Here is a 21,735-nt window from a genome sequence, read left to right on the forward strand (position 1 = left end):
TTTAATAGTGTGTTTCTTTAAGCTTAAAGTTCTTTTTTTGCTAGTGTTAATTGTGGTTATGTGTATTGTAATTTCAGTATAATTATAGTTTGTTTTTAAATAATGTTTATAGCAATTTTAAACATTTTTGCTTCAAGTGAATAATAGTGTTTTTAATTTTACGGGAGTGTTGGATCTAGAAGAGCGTATTTTTTCTTTTTTTACAATTCGAAACGCATTTTGGGCAAACAATTTCTGTCATTTGTTATTTTCTTTACTATGTATATTTGAATAATTAATTTATTTTAAACTTTTAATTCATAGAGATTAATTCAGTTTTATTTATTTTACAAGTGCTTTTTTGTGCAAATGTACGTGTTTCAATTTTTTAAATTGAAAAGGAATTTGGAATAATGGAGATGGGTTAAAGGCTGAGAGACTAGGGTAAGTGTGCCAATTATGGCGTGGTTTTGGTTTAGCCGTCTTTGAAATAGAAAATTGAAAAATTATAATGAAAGAAGTAAATTTATGGCTTATTAAACTAAATGCTAGTGTCATTCAGATAATAAAACATTAATAAAAACTTTATAAAAATTAATTGTTTAAACAAATTAAAGCAATAAAAAATAAAATCAAAAACTTCAATTATGGCGCGATTGAGTCAATTTCGGCGCGCCAATTACGGTGGGTAAAATAACGTGTATTTAGAGGTTGTGTTGCGCGCCATAACTGAAGCACGTGCTTTCAATGAAAATGTGCCAATTATGGCGGGGCGCAATTTTTGTTATTAAATAATTAAATTAATAATAGTTTAATTGTGTTTCTTTTCGTACAATTATATCGAGTTAGGTCGAAAATAACTTTTTCAAACATTTTCAAATAACTAAATTATTCTAAAATAGTAAATAATTGTATTTTTCACAAAGTCGCCATAATTGGAGCACTCGCCACAATTGACGCACTTACCCTAAGCACTGTAAGTTTAAACAATTTTCTTTTTCTCCAACTACATTACTACTGATAATTACGTTAATAAAATACTATATAATTAAGGAGTAAAAAGCCATCACAAAAGTACTCTTTTTCTCAATGCAAATTGTACAAGTAAATGTTTGTCTGGTTTTGAATGTACATTTTTTGTCTTTTTATTTTAGGAAAAAAATTAGATTTTCTTATACTCCGCAAACAAATATGGCAAATTTTCTCTTTTCCCGAGAAAATTATAATTTTTTTCTAAGAAATTACAAATTTTTGTCGATATTTTCGCAATTTTTGCAAGCAAGTTTAAATTCTTGGTGCGAAAATACCTACATAATGTGCATTTGATTTTTTTAACAAATGTTCTTTGTAAATTTGATTTCTTGCTACCGCAACAACAAAAAATGCCAAATTTTATAATTTTTCGATAATTTAATTTCTTTTTCAATAATTATTATAATTTTTTAATTTTCCTTAAACTTTGTTAGAAAGCTTTATTTTTCGGTTCGAATATAGCTGTATTCATTTTAATTGTTTATAAAAATAAATTTGCTTTTAAATTAAACATTTTATTTGAAACATTTACGAAAAAATGTCTAAGTTTCTCATTTTTACACAACTTTATTTTTCTTTTAGTTTTTACATTTTTTGGCTATTTTTTCAAATTTTTGCAAAACAGTTAAAGACTGCATTTATTTTGAATAAACTTTCTTTAGTGTATCTAAAAAAAATATACAATTAATATCTAAATCTTGCCAAATAAAAAAGGGTCTTTATTTGGCCAGTCACAATAAACTGTTTTTAATATCGAAGTGTCTATTTCGCCCGTCAACTGGCGAAATAAGAGGAATAGATTATTTCGCCCGTCAAACGGTAATAGCATTTAATGCGTATTTTACTTTTATTAATGTATATAAGGTAACCCAGGCGCGAAAGACCAATCCTGACGATGGATTGAAGATTTATTGAGCCTTGAACGCCCAGCCTGGGTAACCCAGTGTTGAAGCAGTCTTTATACCACTGTCACTCAATGTTGATTCAGCATTGGACACCAATGTTCGTTCCATGCTCGATTCAAGACTCGGTCAATCTTCGTGAGTGAAGCTCGAACATCTGATCTTAATTCAAGCCTGAATCAATCTTGACAGTTTATTTTTTGACGTGTGCACTTAAAAATATTAAATATAAATATTTATAAATTAATTAATATTAATGTGCCTGAAGTTGCCATCGATGCTCAGCATCGAAAATTTTTTTTCATCAGACCATAAATTTTTTTGCATTTTCTTACTCAAGTAGGTACCCAATAAATACCTATTAAGTTTCATCCCATTATCGATAGGGAAAGTTGTCAAATCAACCCCTAAATTTAAAAAAAAATTTTAAATAGGAAAGAATTGTTATTTATAAACCAATAACAAGACCACAAATTTTATTGCATAAAATTCAATCACTCGATGCCCAATGAATACAAAAAAATTTTGACCCCCATATCGATAGGGGAAAGTTGTCATTTTCAACCCTTAAAATTAAAAAAATCGAAAAAAAATTAGAAAAAAATTTATTAAAATTGTAGTTATCCTTTGACCAGCAATTTTCTTTTTGTTTATTGTTTCTACATACTCCACCAATAAGTAAAAATAATTTCAGAAAAATCGCCGCCCGGATAACTTGATTTTTTTGCCCGTAAAAATTAACAAATTGAAAAAAATTAGAAAAAAATTTGTGAAAATTACAGTTATCTTTTGACCAGAGATTTTCTTTTTGTTTATTGCTTCCACATACTCCACTAATAAGTAAAAATAATTTCAAAAAAATCGTCGTCCGGAAAACTTGATTTTTCTGCCCGTAAAAATTAAAAAATTGAGAAAAATAACGTAAAAAATACAGATGTCTTTTGACCAGAGATTTTCTTCTTGTTTCTTACTTCCACATACTCCACTAATAACGAAAAATAATTTCAGAAAAATCGCCGCCCGGAAAACTTGATTTTTCTGCCCGTAAAAATTAAAAAATTGAGAAAAAATTAGAAAAAAATTTGTGAAAATTACAGTTATCTTTTGACTAGGGATTTTCTTATTGTTTATTGCTTCCACATACTCCACTAATAAGTAAAAATAATTTCAAAAAAATCGTCGTCCGGAAAACTTGATTTTTCTGCCCGTAAAAATTAAAAAATTGAGAAAAATAACGTAAAAAATACAGATGTGTTTTGACCAGAGATTTTCTTCTTGTTTCTTACTTCCACATACTCCACTAATAACGAAAAATAATTTCAGAAAAATCGCCGCCCGGAAAACTTGATTTTTCTGCCCGTAAAAATTAAAAAATTGAGAAAAAATTAGAAAAAAATTTGTGAAAATTACAGTTATCTTTTGACTAGGGATTTTCTTATTGTTTATTGCTTCCACATACTCCACTAATAAGTAAAAATAATTTCAAAAAAATCGTCGTCCGGAAAACTTGATTTTTCTGCCCGTAAAAATTAAAAAATTGAGAAAAATAACGTAAAAAATACAGATGTGTTTTGACCAGAGATTTTCTTCTTGTTTCTTACTTCTACACATTTTTTTAATGTATCTACATAATTTCAAAAAAATCGCCGCCTGGAAACTTTTAATTTTGCCCGTAAACACAACAAAAAAGAAGAAAATATGCGTGAAAGAATTGTAAAAATTACAAACATCTTTTGACCAGAGATTTTCTTTCTGTTTCTTACTTCTACATATTTCCCTAATGTATCCACAAAATTTCAAAAAAATCGTCGCCCGGAAACTTTTAGTTTTTTGCCCGTAAAAACAGAAAAATTAAGAAAAAATAGGTAAACAAAATTGTAAAAATTACAAATGTCTTTTTCTCCATTTTGTTCTATTGAACCCATGAATAAAAACTAGCCTTCTTTAAAAAGGAGGAGTTCAAATTTTATTTTAATTGGTCTAAAATATCCATTTTTTCTTTTGGAGGTTGGAATTATATGTTTTATTTCTTAAATATTAATTTTTTTCCATTTTGTTTAACTGAACCAATGAATAAAAATATAGGAGGAGTTAAATTTTTTTTTGACTAATAGTAGTATATTATTTTGTAAGGGGTTGGGACTAAATTTTATATTTTTTAAAGTTTAATATTTTCTCCATTTTATTCTATTAAACCCACGAATAAAAAAAAACTTTTATTAAGAAGGAGGAGTTTAAATTTTAGTTTAATTGGTCTAGAACATCCATTTTTTCTTTTGAGGGTTGGAATTATATGATTTAAATTTAAATATTAATTTTTTCTCCATTTTGTTTAACCAAACCAACAAATAGTAAAATTGATTTTGAAAATAGGAGGAGTTGGTTCATTATTTTTATTGGTCTAAATCATCCATTTTTTCTTAGGGGGCACTTTGCAAATAGGAGGGGCTTATTTTTATTGGCCAGAAGTTTTTTTTTCTTAATAAGTTAAGAAGAAATGTGAGTTTTTAAAACTTAAATATTCACTCCCTTTTTGTATACTGTTGAACCAACGAATAAAAAAATTGCTTTCTTAAAAAGGGAGGAGTTAGAATCTCATTTTAATTGAAGAAAAAAAAATTTTTTTGGTGAAGAGGAACAAAAGTTAACTATTTGTTAATTAACAAGGTTTATAAAAATTTAAATAAGTTATTTTTAAACAAGAAGGACATATATTCTTTAAACGAACCGAAATAAAAAATAAAAACGATAAGAATACCTTTTTAGTTAACAGATATCAATGTTATCTATTTTTCAATTATTATTGTTTACAACAATTTAAAAAGTTATTATATGTTTCATTAAATTGCCTAGTGATCTTCTTGGATTATCTTGAACTGATTTAAATCATGTGCAGTAACGGAAAAAGAAATAAAAGTACATTTTAAAACATTGTATTAATTTATTAACTTTGATTAAACTAAAAAATTATAAACAATTAGAATTTCAAAAATCAGTCTCAAGGGATGTCTTAGGAATTTATTCCCCTTTAATTTAAATACAAGAACACTCAAATCGTTCAAAAATTGTAGGCTGAAGACATTTTTTAAAAGTAAATTGTAAAAAAATCCCACTGTGTGTAGGACAAAAAAAATCATTTCATAGTCCCTATTCGATTTTCGTTCGTTGTGCTAAACGTGGAAAACAACGTAGCGAGTCTTTAAATCTCAAGGTAAGCCGAAAATTGCCGAACGCACCCGAGCTAGGACCCAACAGGCAAACACTCAAGTTCGCGGAGAGAACAGGCGACGTTGAGTGTTTGTGTTGGAGAATTACTTTGGGTGTATTCGGGTAATCTCGTCTTCCAGTAGGATTTAAACTATCGCTGCATTGCCCGAGCACGGAACGAAAACCAAAAGAAGACACGAAAAATAAAAATCTTCCCTTAAATTGCAGAATTCGGACAAATGGCAACTGTGATTTTAACAATTTTTTTTCTTATTTTTCTTTAGTTTTACTAATATTTACGGGCAAAAAGTAAAAGTTTCCGGAAGGCAACTTTTTTAAAATTATGTACACATATTAGGGGAATGTGTAGAAGTAAGAAACAAGAAGAAAATCTCTGGTCATAAGACATTTGTAATTTTTACAATTTTTTTTTCATAATTTTTTTTGTTTTTACGGGAAAGCAAATCAAAGTTTCCGGGCGTCGATTTTTTTGAAATTGTGTATATACATTAAAGGACTATGTAGAAGTAATAATCAAAAAGAAAATCTCTGGTCAAAAGACATGTGTAATTTTTACAATTTTTTTTCTTTTTTTTCATAATTTTTTAATTTTTACGGGCAGAAAAATCAAGTTGTCCGGACGACGATTTTTTTGAAATTGTGTAGATACATTAGGGGAATGTGTAGAAGTAAGAAACAAGAAGAAAATCTGTGGTCAAAAGATAATTAAAATTTTTACAATATTTCTTTCTTTTTTTCATAATAGGTATTTTAATTTTTACGGGCAAAAAAATCAAAGTTTCCTGGCGACGATTTTTTTGAAATTGTGTAGATATATAAGGGGATTGTATAGAAGTAATAAACAAAAAGAAAATCCCTGGTCAAAAGATAACTGTAATTTTCACAAATTTTTTTCTAATTTTTTCTCAATTTGTTAATTTTTACGGGCAAAAAAATCAAGTTTTCCGGGCGGCGATTTTTTGAAATTATTTTTAGTTATTAGTGGAGTATGTGGAAGTAATAAACAAAAAGAAAATCCCTGGTCAAAAGATAACTGTAATTTTCACAAATTTTTTTCTAATTTTTTCTCAATTTTTTAATTTTTACGGGCAGAAAAATCAAGTTTTCCGGAAGACGATTTTTTTGAAATTATTTTTACTTATTAGTGGAGTATGTGGAAGCAATAAACAATAAGAAAATCCCTAGTCAAAAGATAACTGTAATTTTCACAAATTTTTTTCTAATTTTTTCTCAATTTGTTAATTTTTACGGGCAAAAAAATCAAGTTTTCCGGGCGGCGATTTTTTAAAATTATTTTTAGTTATTAGTGGAGTATGTGGAAGTAATAAACAAAAAGAAAATCCCTGGTCAAAAGATAACTGTAATTTTCACAAATTTTTTTCTAATTTTTTCTCAATTTTTTAATTTTTACGGGCAGAAAAATCAAGTTTTCCGAAAGACGATTTTTTTGAAATTATTTTTAATTATTAGTGGAGTATGTGGAAGCAATAAACAATAAGAAAATCCCTAGTCAAAAGATAACTGTAATTTTCACAAATTTTTTTCTAATTTTTTCTCAATTTTTTAATTTTTACGGGCAAAAAAATTAAGTTTTCCGGACGACGAATTTTTTGAAATTATTTTTACTTATTAGTGGAGTATGTGAAAGCAATAAACAAAAAGAAAATCCCTGGTCAAAAGATAACTGTAATTTTCACAAATTTTTTTCTAATTTTTTCTCAATTTTTTAATTTTTACGGGCAGAAAAATCAAGTTTTCCGGACGACGATTTTTTTGAAATTATTTTTACTTATTAATGGAGTATTTAGAAGCAATAAACAAAAAGAAAATTTCTGGTCAAAAGATAACTGTAATTTTCACAAATTTTTTCTAATTTTTTCTCAATTTTTTAATTTTTACAGGCAGAAAAATCAAGTTTTCCGGGCGGCGATTTTTCTGAAATTATTTTTAGTTATTAGTGGAGTATGTGGAAGTAATAAACAAAAAGAAAATTTCTGGTCAAAAGATAACTGTAATTTTCACAAATTTTTTTCTAATTTTTTCTCAATTTTTTAATTTTTACAGGCAGAAAAATCAAGTTTTCCGGGCGGCGATTTTTCTGAAATTATTTTTAGTTATTAGTGGAGTATGTGGAAGTAATAAACAAAAAGAAAATTTCTGGTCAAAAGATAACTGTAATTTTCACAAATTTTTTTCTAATTTTTTCTCATTTTTTTAATTTTTACGGGCAGAAAAATCAAGTTTTCCGGACGACGATTTTTTTGAAATTATTTTTACTTATTAGTGGAGTATGTAGAAGCAATAAACAAAAAGAAAATTTTTGGTCAAAAGATAACTGTAATTTTCACAAATTTTTTTTCAATTTGTTAATTTTTACGGGCAAAAAAATCAAGTTTTCCGGGGGGCGATTTTTCTGAAATTATTTTTACTTATTGGTGGAGTATGTAAAAACAATAAACAAAAAGAAAATCGCTGGTCAAAGGATAACTACAATTTTAATAAATTTTTTTCTAATTTTTTTTTGATTTTTTTAATTTTAAGGGTTGAAAATGACAACTTTCCCCTATCGATATGGGGGTCAAAATTTTTTTGTATTCATTGGGCATCGAGTGAATGAATTCTATGCAATAAAATTTATGGTCTTGTTATTGGTTTATAAATAACAATTTTTTCCTATTTTAAAATTTTTTTTTAAATTTAGGGGTTGATTTGACAACTTTCCCCTATCGATAATGGGATGAAACTTAATAGGTATTTATTGGGTACCTACTTGAGTAAGAAAATGCAAAAAAATTTATGGTCTGATGAAAAAAAATTTTCGATGCTGAACATCGATGGCAACTTCAGGCACATTAATATTAAAATATTTTTTATGATAATTTTGTATACTATTTAAAAATTATTATTATCATTAAGATATCAAGTGGTAAATAAATATTAATATTTATTTAGTGTATAATATTTATATTAATTATTAATTTATTAATAATAATAATAATAATAATAATTATTATTATTATTATTATTATTAATATAATAATAATATAATACAATAATAATAATTATTATTATTATATTATTTATTATTAGATATTATTAATTATATAAGATTCATATAAATAAAGTTAAATTATATATTATTTTTTTTCTTGCTCAGTGTCAAATTATTGTTTTCAAAGTCCAAGAGTTTCGTTTGTCTGAAATATTTTCAGTAAAAAAATGTTCATTAGTGTGTAATAAATATTTATGCCTAGTAGTTGTACACCAGGATCAACTGTTTAGTAAATATTATCAAAAAACTATTTTTTGTCAAACGCGTGCGACTAAATGCAAATAACCTTGAGACTTTAGCATTGCCAACTCAAGAGTTGAGTTGGTAATGCTGGAGTTTCAAGGTTATTTGTGTTTAGCTGCGCGTGTTTGCTAAAAAATATTTTTTTGATAATATTTACTAAACAGTTAATCCTAGTGTAAAAACTACTAAGCATAAATATTTATCACTACCTAATGAACATTTTTTTCACTAATAATTTTTCAGATAAACAGTCATAATTTTTCAAAGATAAATATCTTTGAAAATAATAATTTGACACTGTACAAGAAAAAAAATAATATATATAATTTAACTTATAAAATTATCATAAAAAATATTTTAATATTAAATAATTTATAAATATTTATATTTAATATTGTTCAGTGCACACGGTAATAAAGAAAGTGAATACTGTATCAAGATTGACCGAGTCTTGAATCGAGCATGGGACGAACATTGGTGTCCCATGCTCAACAAATATTGAGTGACGCGCCGTATATACAGAATATACGGCTCTGGCATTGAAATAGTAGATTAGGCGAGGTGCCTTCCAGCCTTCTGTGGCCGAGCGGTTTAAATGCGTGCGTTGAGAACTTCCGGTATGCGTGAGGGGCGGGGTACGTGAGTTTCGATCCCACATGCGAGCGAATATTTTTCATTCTTTGTTTTAAGCGTTTATATATAATAATAAACTTGTGTGTTGTGTTGTGAATAAAAAATGTGAATATGTTTGTAAATAATATTAAAAAGTCTGCTGAAAAATCGAGAAAAAAATGTACCGATTAACAGAAAAATTGTTTTCTTTTACTAAAATTATTTTTTTAATATTACTATTTTAAATGACATTTACTGTTAGTAATATTATATTTATATGAAAATAAAATAATTATTATAATAGTAACTTAATGCCATTAAATTAACAAACGCATATAATATGAATAAAAATAATAACAATAATATTCATTACTATTATAATAATAATAATTATTATTATTATTATTAATATTATTATTAATATTATATACAATTCATATATTCGTATTATATTGAATGGGCGCGAGAGACGCGGAAATTTGGGAACAGTGGAAGCAGCCTTGTTTCAGTCCTGCATTAGGGTTCCGCAGCATTGATTGAACATTGAACGCGAATCTTCAACAAGGACTGGAGCGTCAGTCTTAAATAAGTGTTACATTATAGCTAGAAACAACCTTCGTTCCGCCGTCCCACCAAGGCTTGATCAATGTTGACCAAGCCTCAACGAAGGTTCCGTAAAGCCTGAATCCACCGTCAGTTCTCACCTGGGTAAGTTAATATTTTATTATTAGAAAAGTATTAATTATCTTTAGCATCTTTCGCATCTTTTACATGTAAATATATATATATATATATAGATGTAACTAACCTCAATTTTTTGAAAAGTTATTCTATAGATGTGTCCATCTGCTTATTGTAAAGAGGCGGGAATTTTCAAATTTATTTAAAATTTTTCAATTACATTTTTATGAAAAAAAACAAAATGATAACCATTTTTTTATGTCAGGCGTCGCACTCAATAATCAATTTAAAAAAAGTAGCATTTAAAAAGTATCCGTCTTGAAAAATAAAGTTTTAAGACTAAAAACTGGTTTTATTCGATTCACAAAAATTTTATTCTGTATACTCTGGACTTTTCCCTCATTTTCATAAAAAATATTCAGTTTTCTACCATGGTAACAACATTAATTCTGAAATATTATTGAAATTCAATTATGTTCTGCAAAAATATGCTTATATTTAAAAATATTTTTAAGAAAAGTTCTTTAAAATTTATTTCAATTAAATTTCACAAAATTTTAAATAAATTGCAAATTTAAATAACAATTTTAAATTTTTATTACAGTGCAACTATATATTCAAAAAATATTAATTATTCATATTTAAATAAATTTTGTTAAATAAATATTTAAATACTTATTCTTATTTATTTTCCGGAGGAGTTGAAATTTTAAATGATTTCAATGTAAAACTTTTTTGAAATTTAATTCTTCCTAAAAATTACAACTATAATAAATTCTTTTAAAACTCAATTATTATTTTTATTCTTTTTTGAATTTTTATATCAAATTATTTAAATCTTTAATAATTTTTTTCGAAAAATAAAAAATTAATAACTTTTTTAAATAAATATTTGAATATAGGGGAGAGTCTCCAGTTGTGAGACACCTCCAGTTGTGAGACAGTCAATTTTTTTTAACATGCAATATTAAAAAGCCGATTGTTTCCCTAGCAAACGGGGATCGCTGTGCGATCACTGGAATTTTTTGTTTTTTTTTGTATTTTGTTAAAAAACCGCATTAACATAACTTAAAATGATGGTTTAACTTATGACATTTGTATAAGTAACTATTGTTAATGTTTGTATATAAAAGAAATTACCAAATTAAGTAAATTAATATTAAAAAACTAAAAAAATGAAAAATAATAGACTGGCGATGATACAGTGATGAGCAGTGATTTACAAAAAAAATTACAAAATAACAAAGTTTATCGCTGAAAAACATTACGATTAAAAGTAAATGTTTTATACTTATGCTCAAGAAAAGCCAAATGATAATTTATATTATTTTCTTTGTAAAAATAATGTAAATTGTGAAATGGGTCAGGATTATGGAAATATATGTATCAAAAACATAAAGGAACTGTCAGTGGGAAAGTAGAAATCGTAGAAATAGATAGCAGCGCCAAAACGTGCAAAGATTTCATTAAAATTCTTTTTTCTCTTTACAGGTTAAGACAAAATGTTATGTCTTTTAAAAATTTTGAATATTATCCTTTTTAAAAATTAAAAATTCTCAGTATTTTTAAAATTGACAAAAATAGGAGATTAAATCTTACTTTTATTGGATACGCAAACGAATTAAAAAATAAATGTTTTTATAAATAAAAATTTAAATCACATATTCACACATTTATTCGATAAAAGTATTTATTTTGTTTTTATTCTCATCATTTTTTTCAATTGACAGAACGTATACGGTATAAAAAAATTTGATTTGAAAATAGGAGTCTTATTTTCATTTGGACAAAAATCTTTATTTTCTTTTTAAAGATTGAAACTAAATTTAACGTATTTAAAAATTGATTATTTTCACCTTTTTTTTCTAGTGTACACAACAAATAAAAAAATTTATTGGATTCTGTAAATAGGAGGAGTTTAAATCATACACTTATTTAACAGAAGTCTTCTGTTTCTCTTTAGAGGTTGACACAAAGCGTTATTTTTTTATTTGCTAAAAGTCTCCTTTTTTCTTTAGAGGTTATTATGATAAAACATAAGTTTTAAAAATTAAATATTCTCACAATTTTTCTCAACGGACACAACGAATAAAAAAATTGCTTTTTTGTAAATAGCAGGAGGTAAAAATATTTAATTTTTAAAAAATAAAAAAAATATTCTTTCAACCCTTAAAGAAAAATAGACAAAACCATGTTTTTTGGGTTCAGGGGACCCCAAAACGTGAAGATTTCATAAAATTAGCAAAAGTCAATTTTCGAACAAAACTAATACTTTCTCATGTGATGAGAATGTAATAAAAATTACTTTTTTTGAAAATAACTCGAAAAGTATAGAGTTTGGCGAAATGGTGTCCACAGCAAAGTTGTAGCTGACGATGAGGCGAGAAAAAAAGTCTCTGGTAGCTAGTACGCATATGTAATAGATTTAGAGATAATTGAGTCGGAAAATCGATTTTTTGCCAAAAAAATAATAAAATATATATATATAGAGTGGTTTTTCGAGAAATTGACAGTTTTATGTCTATAAATATGTTTCTTGCTTGTATTTGGGTGAGATTATGTGAAAATCGTTGAACTTACTTTTATTTCTTTGAAAAAATGTTGTTTTTTTGCGTTATTTTGAGATTTTTGAGTTTTTTTGACCATTTAAAAGCTTATAACTCTGAAATTTGACTTTTTGACAAAAAAAGTTGTAGAGAAAAGTTGTTTGTATTTTTCTAATCTAAATTAATATAAAGTTAAAAATTTTGAAATTTGAAAAAATTGAATTTTCAAAATTTTGAAATTACTGTAGTTTTTGTAATTTTTGACGAAAATGTCTGGCTAACGAACTTAGCCTTCATTTTTACACCAACTTTAAGTGATTTAAATTTAAAAACGATCCGATAAGATTTTCAAAAGTTATCATGGGAACAACATTTTGTGTCTACAGACAGACAGACAGACATACAGACAGACACCATCGCCAAACCATGTTTTTTGGGTTCAGGGGACCCCAAAACGTGAAGATTTCATAAAATTAGCAAAAGTCAATTTTCGAACAAAACTAATACTTTCTCATGTGATGAGAATGTAATAAAAATTACTTTTTTTGAAAATAACTCGAAAAGTATAGAGTTTGGCGAAATGGTGTCCACAGCAAAGTTGTAGCTGACGATGAGACGAGAAAAAAAGTCTCTGGTAGCTAGTACCCATATGTAATAGATTTAGAGATAATTGAGTCGGAAAATCGATTTTTTGCCAAAAAAATAATAAAATATAGATATATAGAGTGGTTTTTCGGGAAATTGACAGTTTTATGTCTATAAATATGTTTCTTGCGTGTATTTGGGTGAGATTATGTGAAAATCGTTGAACTTACTTTTATTTCTTTGAAAAAATGTTGTTTTTTTGCGTTATTTTGAGATTTTTGAGTTTTTTTGACCATTTAAAAGCTTATAACTCTGAAATTTGACTTTTTGACAAAAAAAGTTGTAGAGAAAAGTTGTTTGTATTTTTCTAATCTAAATTAATATAAAGTTAAAAATTTTGAAATTTGTAAAAATTGAATTTTCAAAATTTTGAAATTACTGTAGTTTTTGTAATTTTTGACGAACATGTCTGGCTAACGAACTTAGCCTTCATTTTTACACCAACTTTAAGTGATTTAAATTTAAAAACGATCCGATAAGATTTTCAAAAGTTATCATGGGAGCAACATTTTGTGTCTACAGACAGACAGACATACAGACAGACACCATCGCCAAACCATGTTTTTTGGGTTCAGGGGACCCCAAAACGTGAAGATTTCATAAAATTAGCAAAAGTCAATTTTCGAACAAAACTAATACTTTCTCATGTGATGAGAATGTAATAAAAATTACTATTAATATTACTATTATTAGTTATTACTATTTATTATTAGTTATTTTACTATTACAGTGAGTTCTCGCAAGTCGTTCAATTCTCGAAATTTTTCAAGATCATAAAACTCACGAGTCGTTCAACGCATAAGCCACGCCTCCAAGGCGATTTCAGGGATGTGTGAAACATATTTATCGCCCCGAAAGACACAATATTCAATGACTTTCGTCCGTTTAAATTACACAGCACTGAGCACCGGCGCGGGCATGCTAGAAATTGAACGACTCGTGAATCGGACACTGATCAGCTGTTGAACGACTGGCGAGTTTGAACGACTCGTGAGTTGAACGACTCGCGAGAACTCACTGTATTATTAATATTACCATTATTAGTTTATGCGCGGAGAGATTTTCAATAATGTGTTGGAAACAAACTAAAAAAATGGTTTCTTTTTAAAAAGTTGAACTTTCCAGTGATATGCCATTATGTGTTTCCATTTTTCGAATCGCTCAAGAGAGAGAGAGAGAGAGAGAGACAGAGAGCGAGACGCTTGGGAATGTTATTGGCCCGCCTTGGGTCCGCCTCTCCTGACAACGTCATTACATGAATTCATCCCCACTCCTTCCATACCACTCACTCGGCAATAGACCAGCGATGAGTGAGAGAGTTCGCAGGTTCAGTCTTGTTTTAGCCGCGCTTGTAAATTGTCGCGTAAACGCGTTTTAAATATTCTCTTGAAAAGAATAATATACGAAAGTATCGTTTTTTAAAAGTGTTTTTTTATACGAGTGTTAATTGCGGTTATGTGTATTGTGGTTGCAGTATAATTTTAGTTAATGTTTTTTGCAATTTTAAACATTTTTGCTTCAAGTGAACAATAGTGTTTTTAATTTGACGGGAGTGTTTGATCGGAAAGTGCCAGTTTTTTTTTAAATTCGAAACGCATTTTAGGGAAACAATTTCCGTTAGTATAGTTATTTTCTTTACCATGTATATATGTGAATAATTAATTTATTTTACGGGTGTTTTTGTGAAACGGAATTTGGGATTTGAGATTGCGGTTAAAGAGTGAGACTATAAGCACTGTAAGTATTTTTCTTTCCCGAAAAATTTATAATTCTGTTTTAGTAATTACAAATTTTTACCTATATTTTCTCAACTTTTTTGCAAGCAACTTTAAAAATTCACTGTTAAAATGTAACTACATTTTAATTTTTTTAAATTAATGTTCTTTCCGGATTTAGATTTTCTTTTTCAGTAGTAATTAAAATTTTTCCAAATTCTAGTAATTTTTTACATCATTATTTTTCTTTTAGTAATTACATTTTTGAACGATTTTTTAAAAATTGTTTGCATTCACTGTGTGAAAAAAATGTTTATTCAATTATTCGAAAGTTTTTTTGTTTTTGAATCAAGAGTTTCTCACGTGCATGGTGACAAAAAATTGAAAAAAAATTGAAAGTGTTGTTTTCTCTTCTTCTCCGCATCGCCGATAGAAAATTCCCTTCTTTAGAGGTCACAACGTTTGTTTGAATCTTCCGCAACGCCGATAGGAAATTTCCTTCTTTAGAGGTCACGATGTTTGTTTTGAATCCTCCGCAGTCATGCGTAACTAATATGATTCTCCTTAATCGTTATTTCTTTGACATTACTTTGAAATATTATTCTTTCCTGGATTCGTTTTTATTAAACACATAATGTAATTACAATATTGTTAGAAAATATACTGAATATAATGCAAACTTAAAACCTAAGAATTACAAATACTTAATATAATATAATGATAAAATACAATATTTAAATATAAGATACATGCATTTATAAAATATAGATCTAATACAATATATAGAAAATAAATACATAAGTAATAATATATAGTAAAAATAGAAATAACACTACTTTCAAAAAATAAAAAAAATACAATTTTTTTTCATTTCTTCTTATTTATTTATAACAATTAAAAAAGTATGTACAAGACTGCTAAAAATTGCTAGGGTGTTTATTTTGTACATTGCAAAAAAAAATCATCAAAGCTTTACAGTAAAATTGTTGTTTCAGATCAATAAATACAATATATTTTCATAAACAAATTATTCCCGTTACTTACCAACTTTTCACAGAATGCACCTAAAAAGTTGCAATTTTTTAATAATTTTGCAATTTACTAAACTCTATATGATTACACATAAAGAATAAAAAAATGAATTATTATTTTAACAATTTTTAAACAAATTATTGTTGATATTTACCAACTTTTTCCAGAATGCACCTAGAAAGTTGCAGTTTATTCCTAATTTTGCAATTTACTAAACCTTATGTTATATAATTTCAGATTACAATTCATAAACAAATTATTAATTTGTTTAAATATTATTTAAATAATAATTCAATTTTTATTCTTTATCTACAATATGCATAAAAACATGATTAAAATACAATATTCGTATTAACTTACAATTATATGGAAAAACTTTGCTGAATTTAAATCATTTTTATAGAAAACAAAAATAAAAAAGAGTTTGGTCACCCCGGTTAATCGCATCGGAGCCCGCGTTATAAAAAATTGTTGGTAGTGCGCAGGTTGATATTTTTTCAGCGAAAAAAGCTGTATACTACATTTTGTAAAAGAAATATTTTAATACAGAACCAAAAAATTATAAAATTTTCTCATTTCTTGATAATTTTATGTCTTTTCTAAAAGTATATTTTCTTTTTTTTTAACTTTTTGGTTTTCTCAATTATTTTGTAATTTTCTTTTAAAAAATTGACTTTAAACCAAATTGAAAAATAGCTATGTGTGTTGAGTGTTAAATTTGTTTTTTTCAGTGCACATGGCAGTTTGAAAAAAAGGACAGGAGGAAATATATGTGCAGAAGAAAAGTGGTCCCTGCACACTGCCGTGTATATTAAATTATTCTTTTCAGTTTAGTCTATTTTTTTTATTTGGCTTCGTCCATAAATTACGTCACACTTTTTAGGGGGGAGGGCTCTATGAAAATGTGACTATTTGTGACAAAGGGGGGGTGGGGACCTTTTATTTTGTTATGTCACACTTTATACTCTATTTATTATAATGAGAAAATTGTAATAAATAAAAATATCAAATATATTTCTTGTTTTTAAAATATTAAAAAATGTACTAATTATATAAGTAACTTTATTTATAAAAAAAATTCGAGGGGGTACTAGTGATGCAATATCGAAACAAAAATATCGATATCGATTAAATCGATATTGCTTATAGTGAATATCGATATGACCAATATATCGTACCAACAATATCGATTATTCGATTAATCGATGTAATTTTAAAACTTTCTACAAAACTATTATTTATAAAGGTTTAGTTAAAATTAAAAGTAATTAAATATGTGATACATATAATTAAAGCAATATTTATGGTACAATAATTATTGTGAAATTTTTTATTTTAATCTTAAGAGAGAAATATTAAATTACAAAAATAGAATTACAAAATTTATTTATAACTCATCATATTCGCTTGCCGATCATCCTTCCGGGTCATAAAACTTCAACTGAAAAAATTTGTTTTATTATCAGATTAAGGCAAATTTTTTATGTTTTCATGTCTATTATTTTTAATACTTACTCAAAATATGTACTGTCAATTGCAAATGACTGCACTAGATCCGAAGCCACCTTTTTTCGAGATTTGCGAATTTTATTAGAACCATTAAACGCTTTAATTATCCTAGAACAGAAAACAATTTACATTATCTTAAGGTTCTTAATGTAAGATTTTCAATATGTTACAAAAATGAAATGTAAGGAAATAAAGGTAAGGATTTACTTTAAACGCAAGGTCTTCACGCAGAATACACGGTCTTTAATTTACCAAAGAGCTTCGTCGACTGCTCCCAAAAAAGTTGCTTATGAAGTTTACTTCCTTCAAGTCGGTTTCTCTTTTCGTTCATTAAAATGCCAGTTTTCGAAAACAACCTTTCTGAAGGTACTGATGTAGCAACTACTGTCAGATATTTCAACGCAATCTGAGATAATGTAGGGTAAATATGCTCCATTTCCACCCAAAAGCGTATAGGATCAGTTTCGAAGTGAGAAACTTCAGATCGAAGATAAAGCGTTAGTTCATCTGCATAGCCACTATCCGATAGCTCCTTTCTTCCTCGTTTGGCATTTTGCACGCAATCTGTACAATATTTCCAAAGTGAAGACTTTTCTTTACTTTCTGTAAAAAAGATAGTTATGGTTCAATAAAAAAATTTTGTTTAATATGATTTTAAATAGTAATTATTTTGTTAATATTTAATTTATTTAATGTTATTTGGAAGTACAAAATAAACATATATTAACTGACCTTCTGACTCATTATTCGTATCTCCATCAGAATCGAGTTCTCGTTCAGTAGAATTGTTACTCTTGATTTCCAGAAATAATCTGTTGATTTGACTTATTGCACGTGCACACTCTGTTGGTTGCTTAAACACCACTTTTTTGAACCTCGGATCTAAGATTGTAGCAATAGCAAAAAAGTGGCAGGATTCCATGAGTCCAAATCTGCGAAGAATTTCTTTTAAAAGATTTTCTTTCAAAACTGAAGCTACTTGGTGTTCAAGAACTAGATTCTCCAACTCTCTCTGCAATCCATTTATTAGTGGTATCACCATGCTGGTTGTGACATATTTTTGACCACACAAATCTCTCGTAGCTGATTCCAAAGGACGGAGTACATTTGTCAGCTCTTTTAGTATCTCTAATTCGGCAGCAGTAACCGCAGGAGGCGCTGAGGAAAAATCATCTAAAATTTCGTTTACAATTTTTCGTAGTTCGATGAATCTCTCGATCATGTAAAACGTAGAATTCCAATGTGTTTCAACGTCTTGAATTAATTTTAATTTACTTTTTTTGCGCAGCAAATCGGTAGCGTTGACACTTCTTTTGAACCATGTTACAATAGTTTTTACTTTTTTTATCACGTTATCCAATCCGTCAATTTTCTTGATAGAATCCGTTGCTACTAAATTTATAGTATGAGCACAAAATCCCAAGCGATGATTTTTCCCAAGAAATAATTCAACGGCAAGCGCCATATTTGCCGCATTATCAGTAACGATGGCTGTGATAATACTTTTATCTATTTCCCATTCTGCGCATACTTTTTCGAGTATTTCTTTGATGTATATTGCAGTGTGACTTTCAGTCAGTTCATGTACACCCAGTATTCCCGACATAAATTGATCTTTATCACGAAAATGAACGGTAACACCAAGAAAGCTCCGTGTGTTTTTACTTTCTGTCCAAATATCTGTAGTTAGTGTTACGCACGTTACGTTTTTCAGAAGTATCTTATACTTTTGAGATACTGTGTCGTATTTTGAATCCAAGTGATTAATAAACGTTTGTCTAGAAGGTACTTTATAATTCAGAACTGCATATTTCATCATTTTTATAAATCCCTTTCTTTCTACCATTGAAAACGGTTCACTATCTTCACAGATCATAAATAAGATTTTATCTGTTAGATTTTTGTGTTTAGTGCCTCCTTCTTGAAATGATGAAATATTTTTAAATGAATATTTAATATTTTCCCTGCCTGATTGTTCGCTTGGCTCAGTAGTCGTCAAAGATTCGCTTGCACTAGAACTAACAGATTCATTGTTTTGAGCACTAGTTGATTTGTTAGTCGACGATGAATTTTCCTTATTTTCGTGTTTCCGTTTGAGGTTGGATTTTTTTTCATCAATTTCTATCATAAGAGCGTTATAGATCTCAACATGATTCGCCTTTAAATGGTTAAACATATTTGTAGTGTTTCCAGAACATTTTACTAGCGAATGAGGACCTGAGCAATATTTACATTGCATGAGGTTTTTCTTATCTGTAGGTAAAAAGTGCTTTCGCACAGGACTTGGACCACCGCTCATTTTATAAATGCATAGAATTTAGTGATCTGTAAATTAATTATTTAATTATTAATTATTTAAACTTGTAGCAATATATTTACTGAATTATTAACACTATAAATATAATCTTTCGAATGAAAATTTTTTTACATTGTATAGCTAACGAATTAATAACGCGAAATAAGAAATTATAACAATCACTAATAACACAACGTTTAATACAAATAATTTATAATAAATCTCTATAAAAATGAGGTTGAAATATAAAAATGATACGATTTTATTGTATTTTGTGGATCAAATGTATATATATTCACTTGGAGGTTATGTCACGTAAAATGTCAAAAAAAAGTTTTTTTCAAGTTTCACAATGCTTTTGGAATTTTCAGTTAAGATAAAATAAGGTAAATAGAACGAATTTTATTCTCTAATAATAATATTTTTTGTATACTCGAGTTTATAAAAATTATCATTCGTGTTGTTTCTTGCGCTCAAAGTCAAAATTTTTAGTCGTACGTACCTTTTTAATTGTTCTTATCCTTCTATTTGCGTAGTGATCATTCAAAATATTATAAAATTAGTTCGATTTAATTAACTACACGACATCAATGCATTAATTTTAAACGTTCAGTTGTTTGTAACTTGTAACTTGACTAAAACTTGACATACAAATACACAGAATACATGCATAGAATATAAATACAAATTACGGTCAGAAGCAGTGCTTCGATATACATTAACGTTAAGTTCACAATCTGCCACACAAAGCTTAAGGGTAGAATCACATGGCGGTGTAAACGTGTGTCGACAAACGATATGTAGTTCAATGTGCAAAACCTCAACGCAAAAAAAACTTAGTCTTTGTCCATACTGAAAATATCGATATCGACAGACCAATATCAATATTTGAATCGATATATCGTTTGTAAGATATCGATATAAAATATCGAAATATTAATACCAAAATATCGATATTTCCGATATTTCGATATCGATATTGCATCACTAGGGGGTACTTACTGATTAAAATGGTGTACACTCTAATACACTAAATTTTTTTTGCTATTACGCGTATAACGTCAAAGTTGGACAAAAAAATTGGAAAAATTTGAAATAAATTGAAACTATTCTAGAACATATATAAAACATGATATGGTGTAGATTTTTCAAGAAAATTTAATAAAAAAATATGTTTGAATTTCAAAAATTATTTTTCTTTTAATAATATTATTTCAAATTTTTCCTATTTTTTTGTCCAACTTTGACGTCATGCTTATTCCAAGTAAAAAATTACAGGTTAATGCCTATAAGTAATTCTTATTCCGTAGAAAATGACCTTTAAAATAAGTCTAAAATTATTAAAAAGCGTTCATTACTTTAAACGTTATTCAAATTTTTGTAAAACATTGAAAATGACGATTTTTAAGAATATCTTCTACAAATTTTGGCCTAATGACTTCTGTGAGGTCTTATTCTTTTCAAAATTTTATGGTGTTTCAAAATATAAACCAAAAAAAATTTTAGTTTTCATGAATTTAATGTTAAAAAATTTTTTTCATTCCTTTAAAAATAAGTGGACTGACAATTTCGGACGGTACTGTAATTTAGAAGGAAGGGGTTCCTTCAGATGTTACTTAGTGTGACAAAGGGGGGAAGGGGGTCAAAAATGGGCTAAATCGTGTGACGTAATTTATGAACGAAGCCTTTTTTCAAAGCATTCCATTCAGTCTATTTTTTATTTATTTTTATTTCAAATTTTCTAATTTTACGGTTCCGTGTGGCTCCAAATCTGGCGCAGAAGTGCAATCAAGAGCCAGGGATCTTTAGGGGTGGCCCAGAAGATGTGATGATGCAAAGATAGAACCCATCCCTACAACGAAGGCTCAGCATTTACCGAGGGAACAACAAAGTAGACCGTCACAAACTGTGATGCCACTTGACAAGTTAGTTGCATGCATACTATTTACAAATATGTATTTTATTTTCATTAATTAACCTTTCCTCTTTAAAACATTTTTTGAAAGAATTTTTTCAATTTGAATTAGCAGAGTAAATAATACACTTTGATAAATTATGAATAAATTTTTTATTTATGACTTTAAATTTATAAATTTACTATTTGCCTTTTTTTTCCAAAAAAATTGCTAATTTTTGATAATTTTAGATTTTTTACCAAAGAGTCAAGACTATTTGATAAGTAAAGTATTTTCCAAGAGCCCAAGAATAATGAAGCTAAATCTAATAAGGGAGCGTTCACAAATTACGTAACGCTAATTTTTGA

At 27.5% G+C, this 21,735-nt stretch overlaps 2 protein-coding genes across 5 annotated transcripts in view; both read right to left on the minus strand.

Moving 5' to 3' along the window:
* The window catches only part of LOC122503032 (protein PTHB1), a 96,496-nt gene that overhangs the window by 72,262 nt on the left and 2,499 nt on the right, over nt 1-21,735 (minus strand). The window lies entirely within an intron of this gene.
* LOC122503033 (zinc finger BED domain-containing protein 4-like) lies at nt 16,502-20,537 on the minus strand. 3 transcript variants are annotated; one of them, XR_006301698.1, is made up of 4 exons: nt 17,909-20,537; nt 17,384-17,779; nt 17,183-17,284; nt 16,502-17,108 (listed from the first exon to the last, which is right to left on the minus strand). XR_006301698.1 is itself a non-coding variant. In XM_043613437.1 (3 exons), exons 1-2 carry the CDS (start codon nt 19,473-19,475, stop codon nt 17,400-17,402), a joined length of 1,947 nt encoding a protein of 648 aa, XP_043469372.1. In that variant the 5' UTR covers nt 19,476-20,537; the 3' UTR covers nt 16,502-17,284; nt 17,384-17,399. The 3 variants fall into 3 exon arrangements, 1 of the variants encoding a protein (XP_043469372.1); XR_006301697.1 differs by having other exon boundaries at nt 17,183-17,779; XM_043613437.1 differs by having other exon boundaries at nt 16,502-17,284.

Source organism: Leptopilina heterotoma, unplaced genomic scaffold, assembly GCF_015476425.1.
Source record: "Leptopilina heterotoma isolate Lh14 unplaced genomic scaffold, ASM1547642v1 Lhet_24, whole genome shotgun sequence".
NCBI classification, from domain to species: Eukaryota; Metazoa; Arthropoda; class Insecta; order Hymenoptera; family Figitidae; genus Leptopilina; species Leptopilina heterotoma.

Coding starts and splice junctions, on each gene's coding strand:
- LOC122503033 (XM_043613437.1), bottom strand. CDS start 19,475: ATGAGCGGTGGTCCAAGTCCTGTGCGAAAGCACTTTTTACCTACAGAT. Junction 17,780..17,908: donor TACGAATAATGAGTCAGAAG/GTCAGTTAATAT, acceptor TCTTTTTTACAG/AAAGTAAAGAAAAGTCTTCA.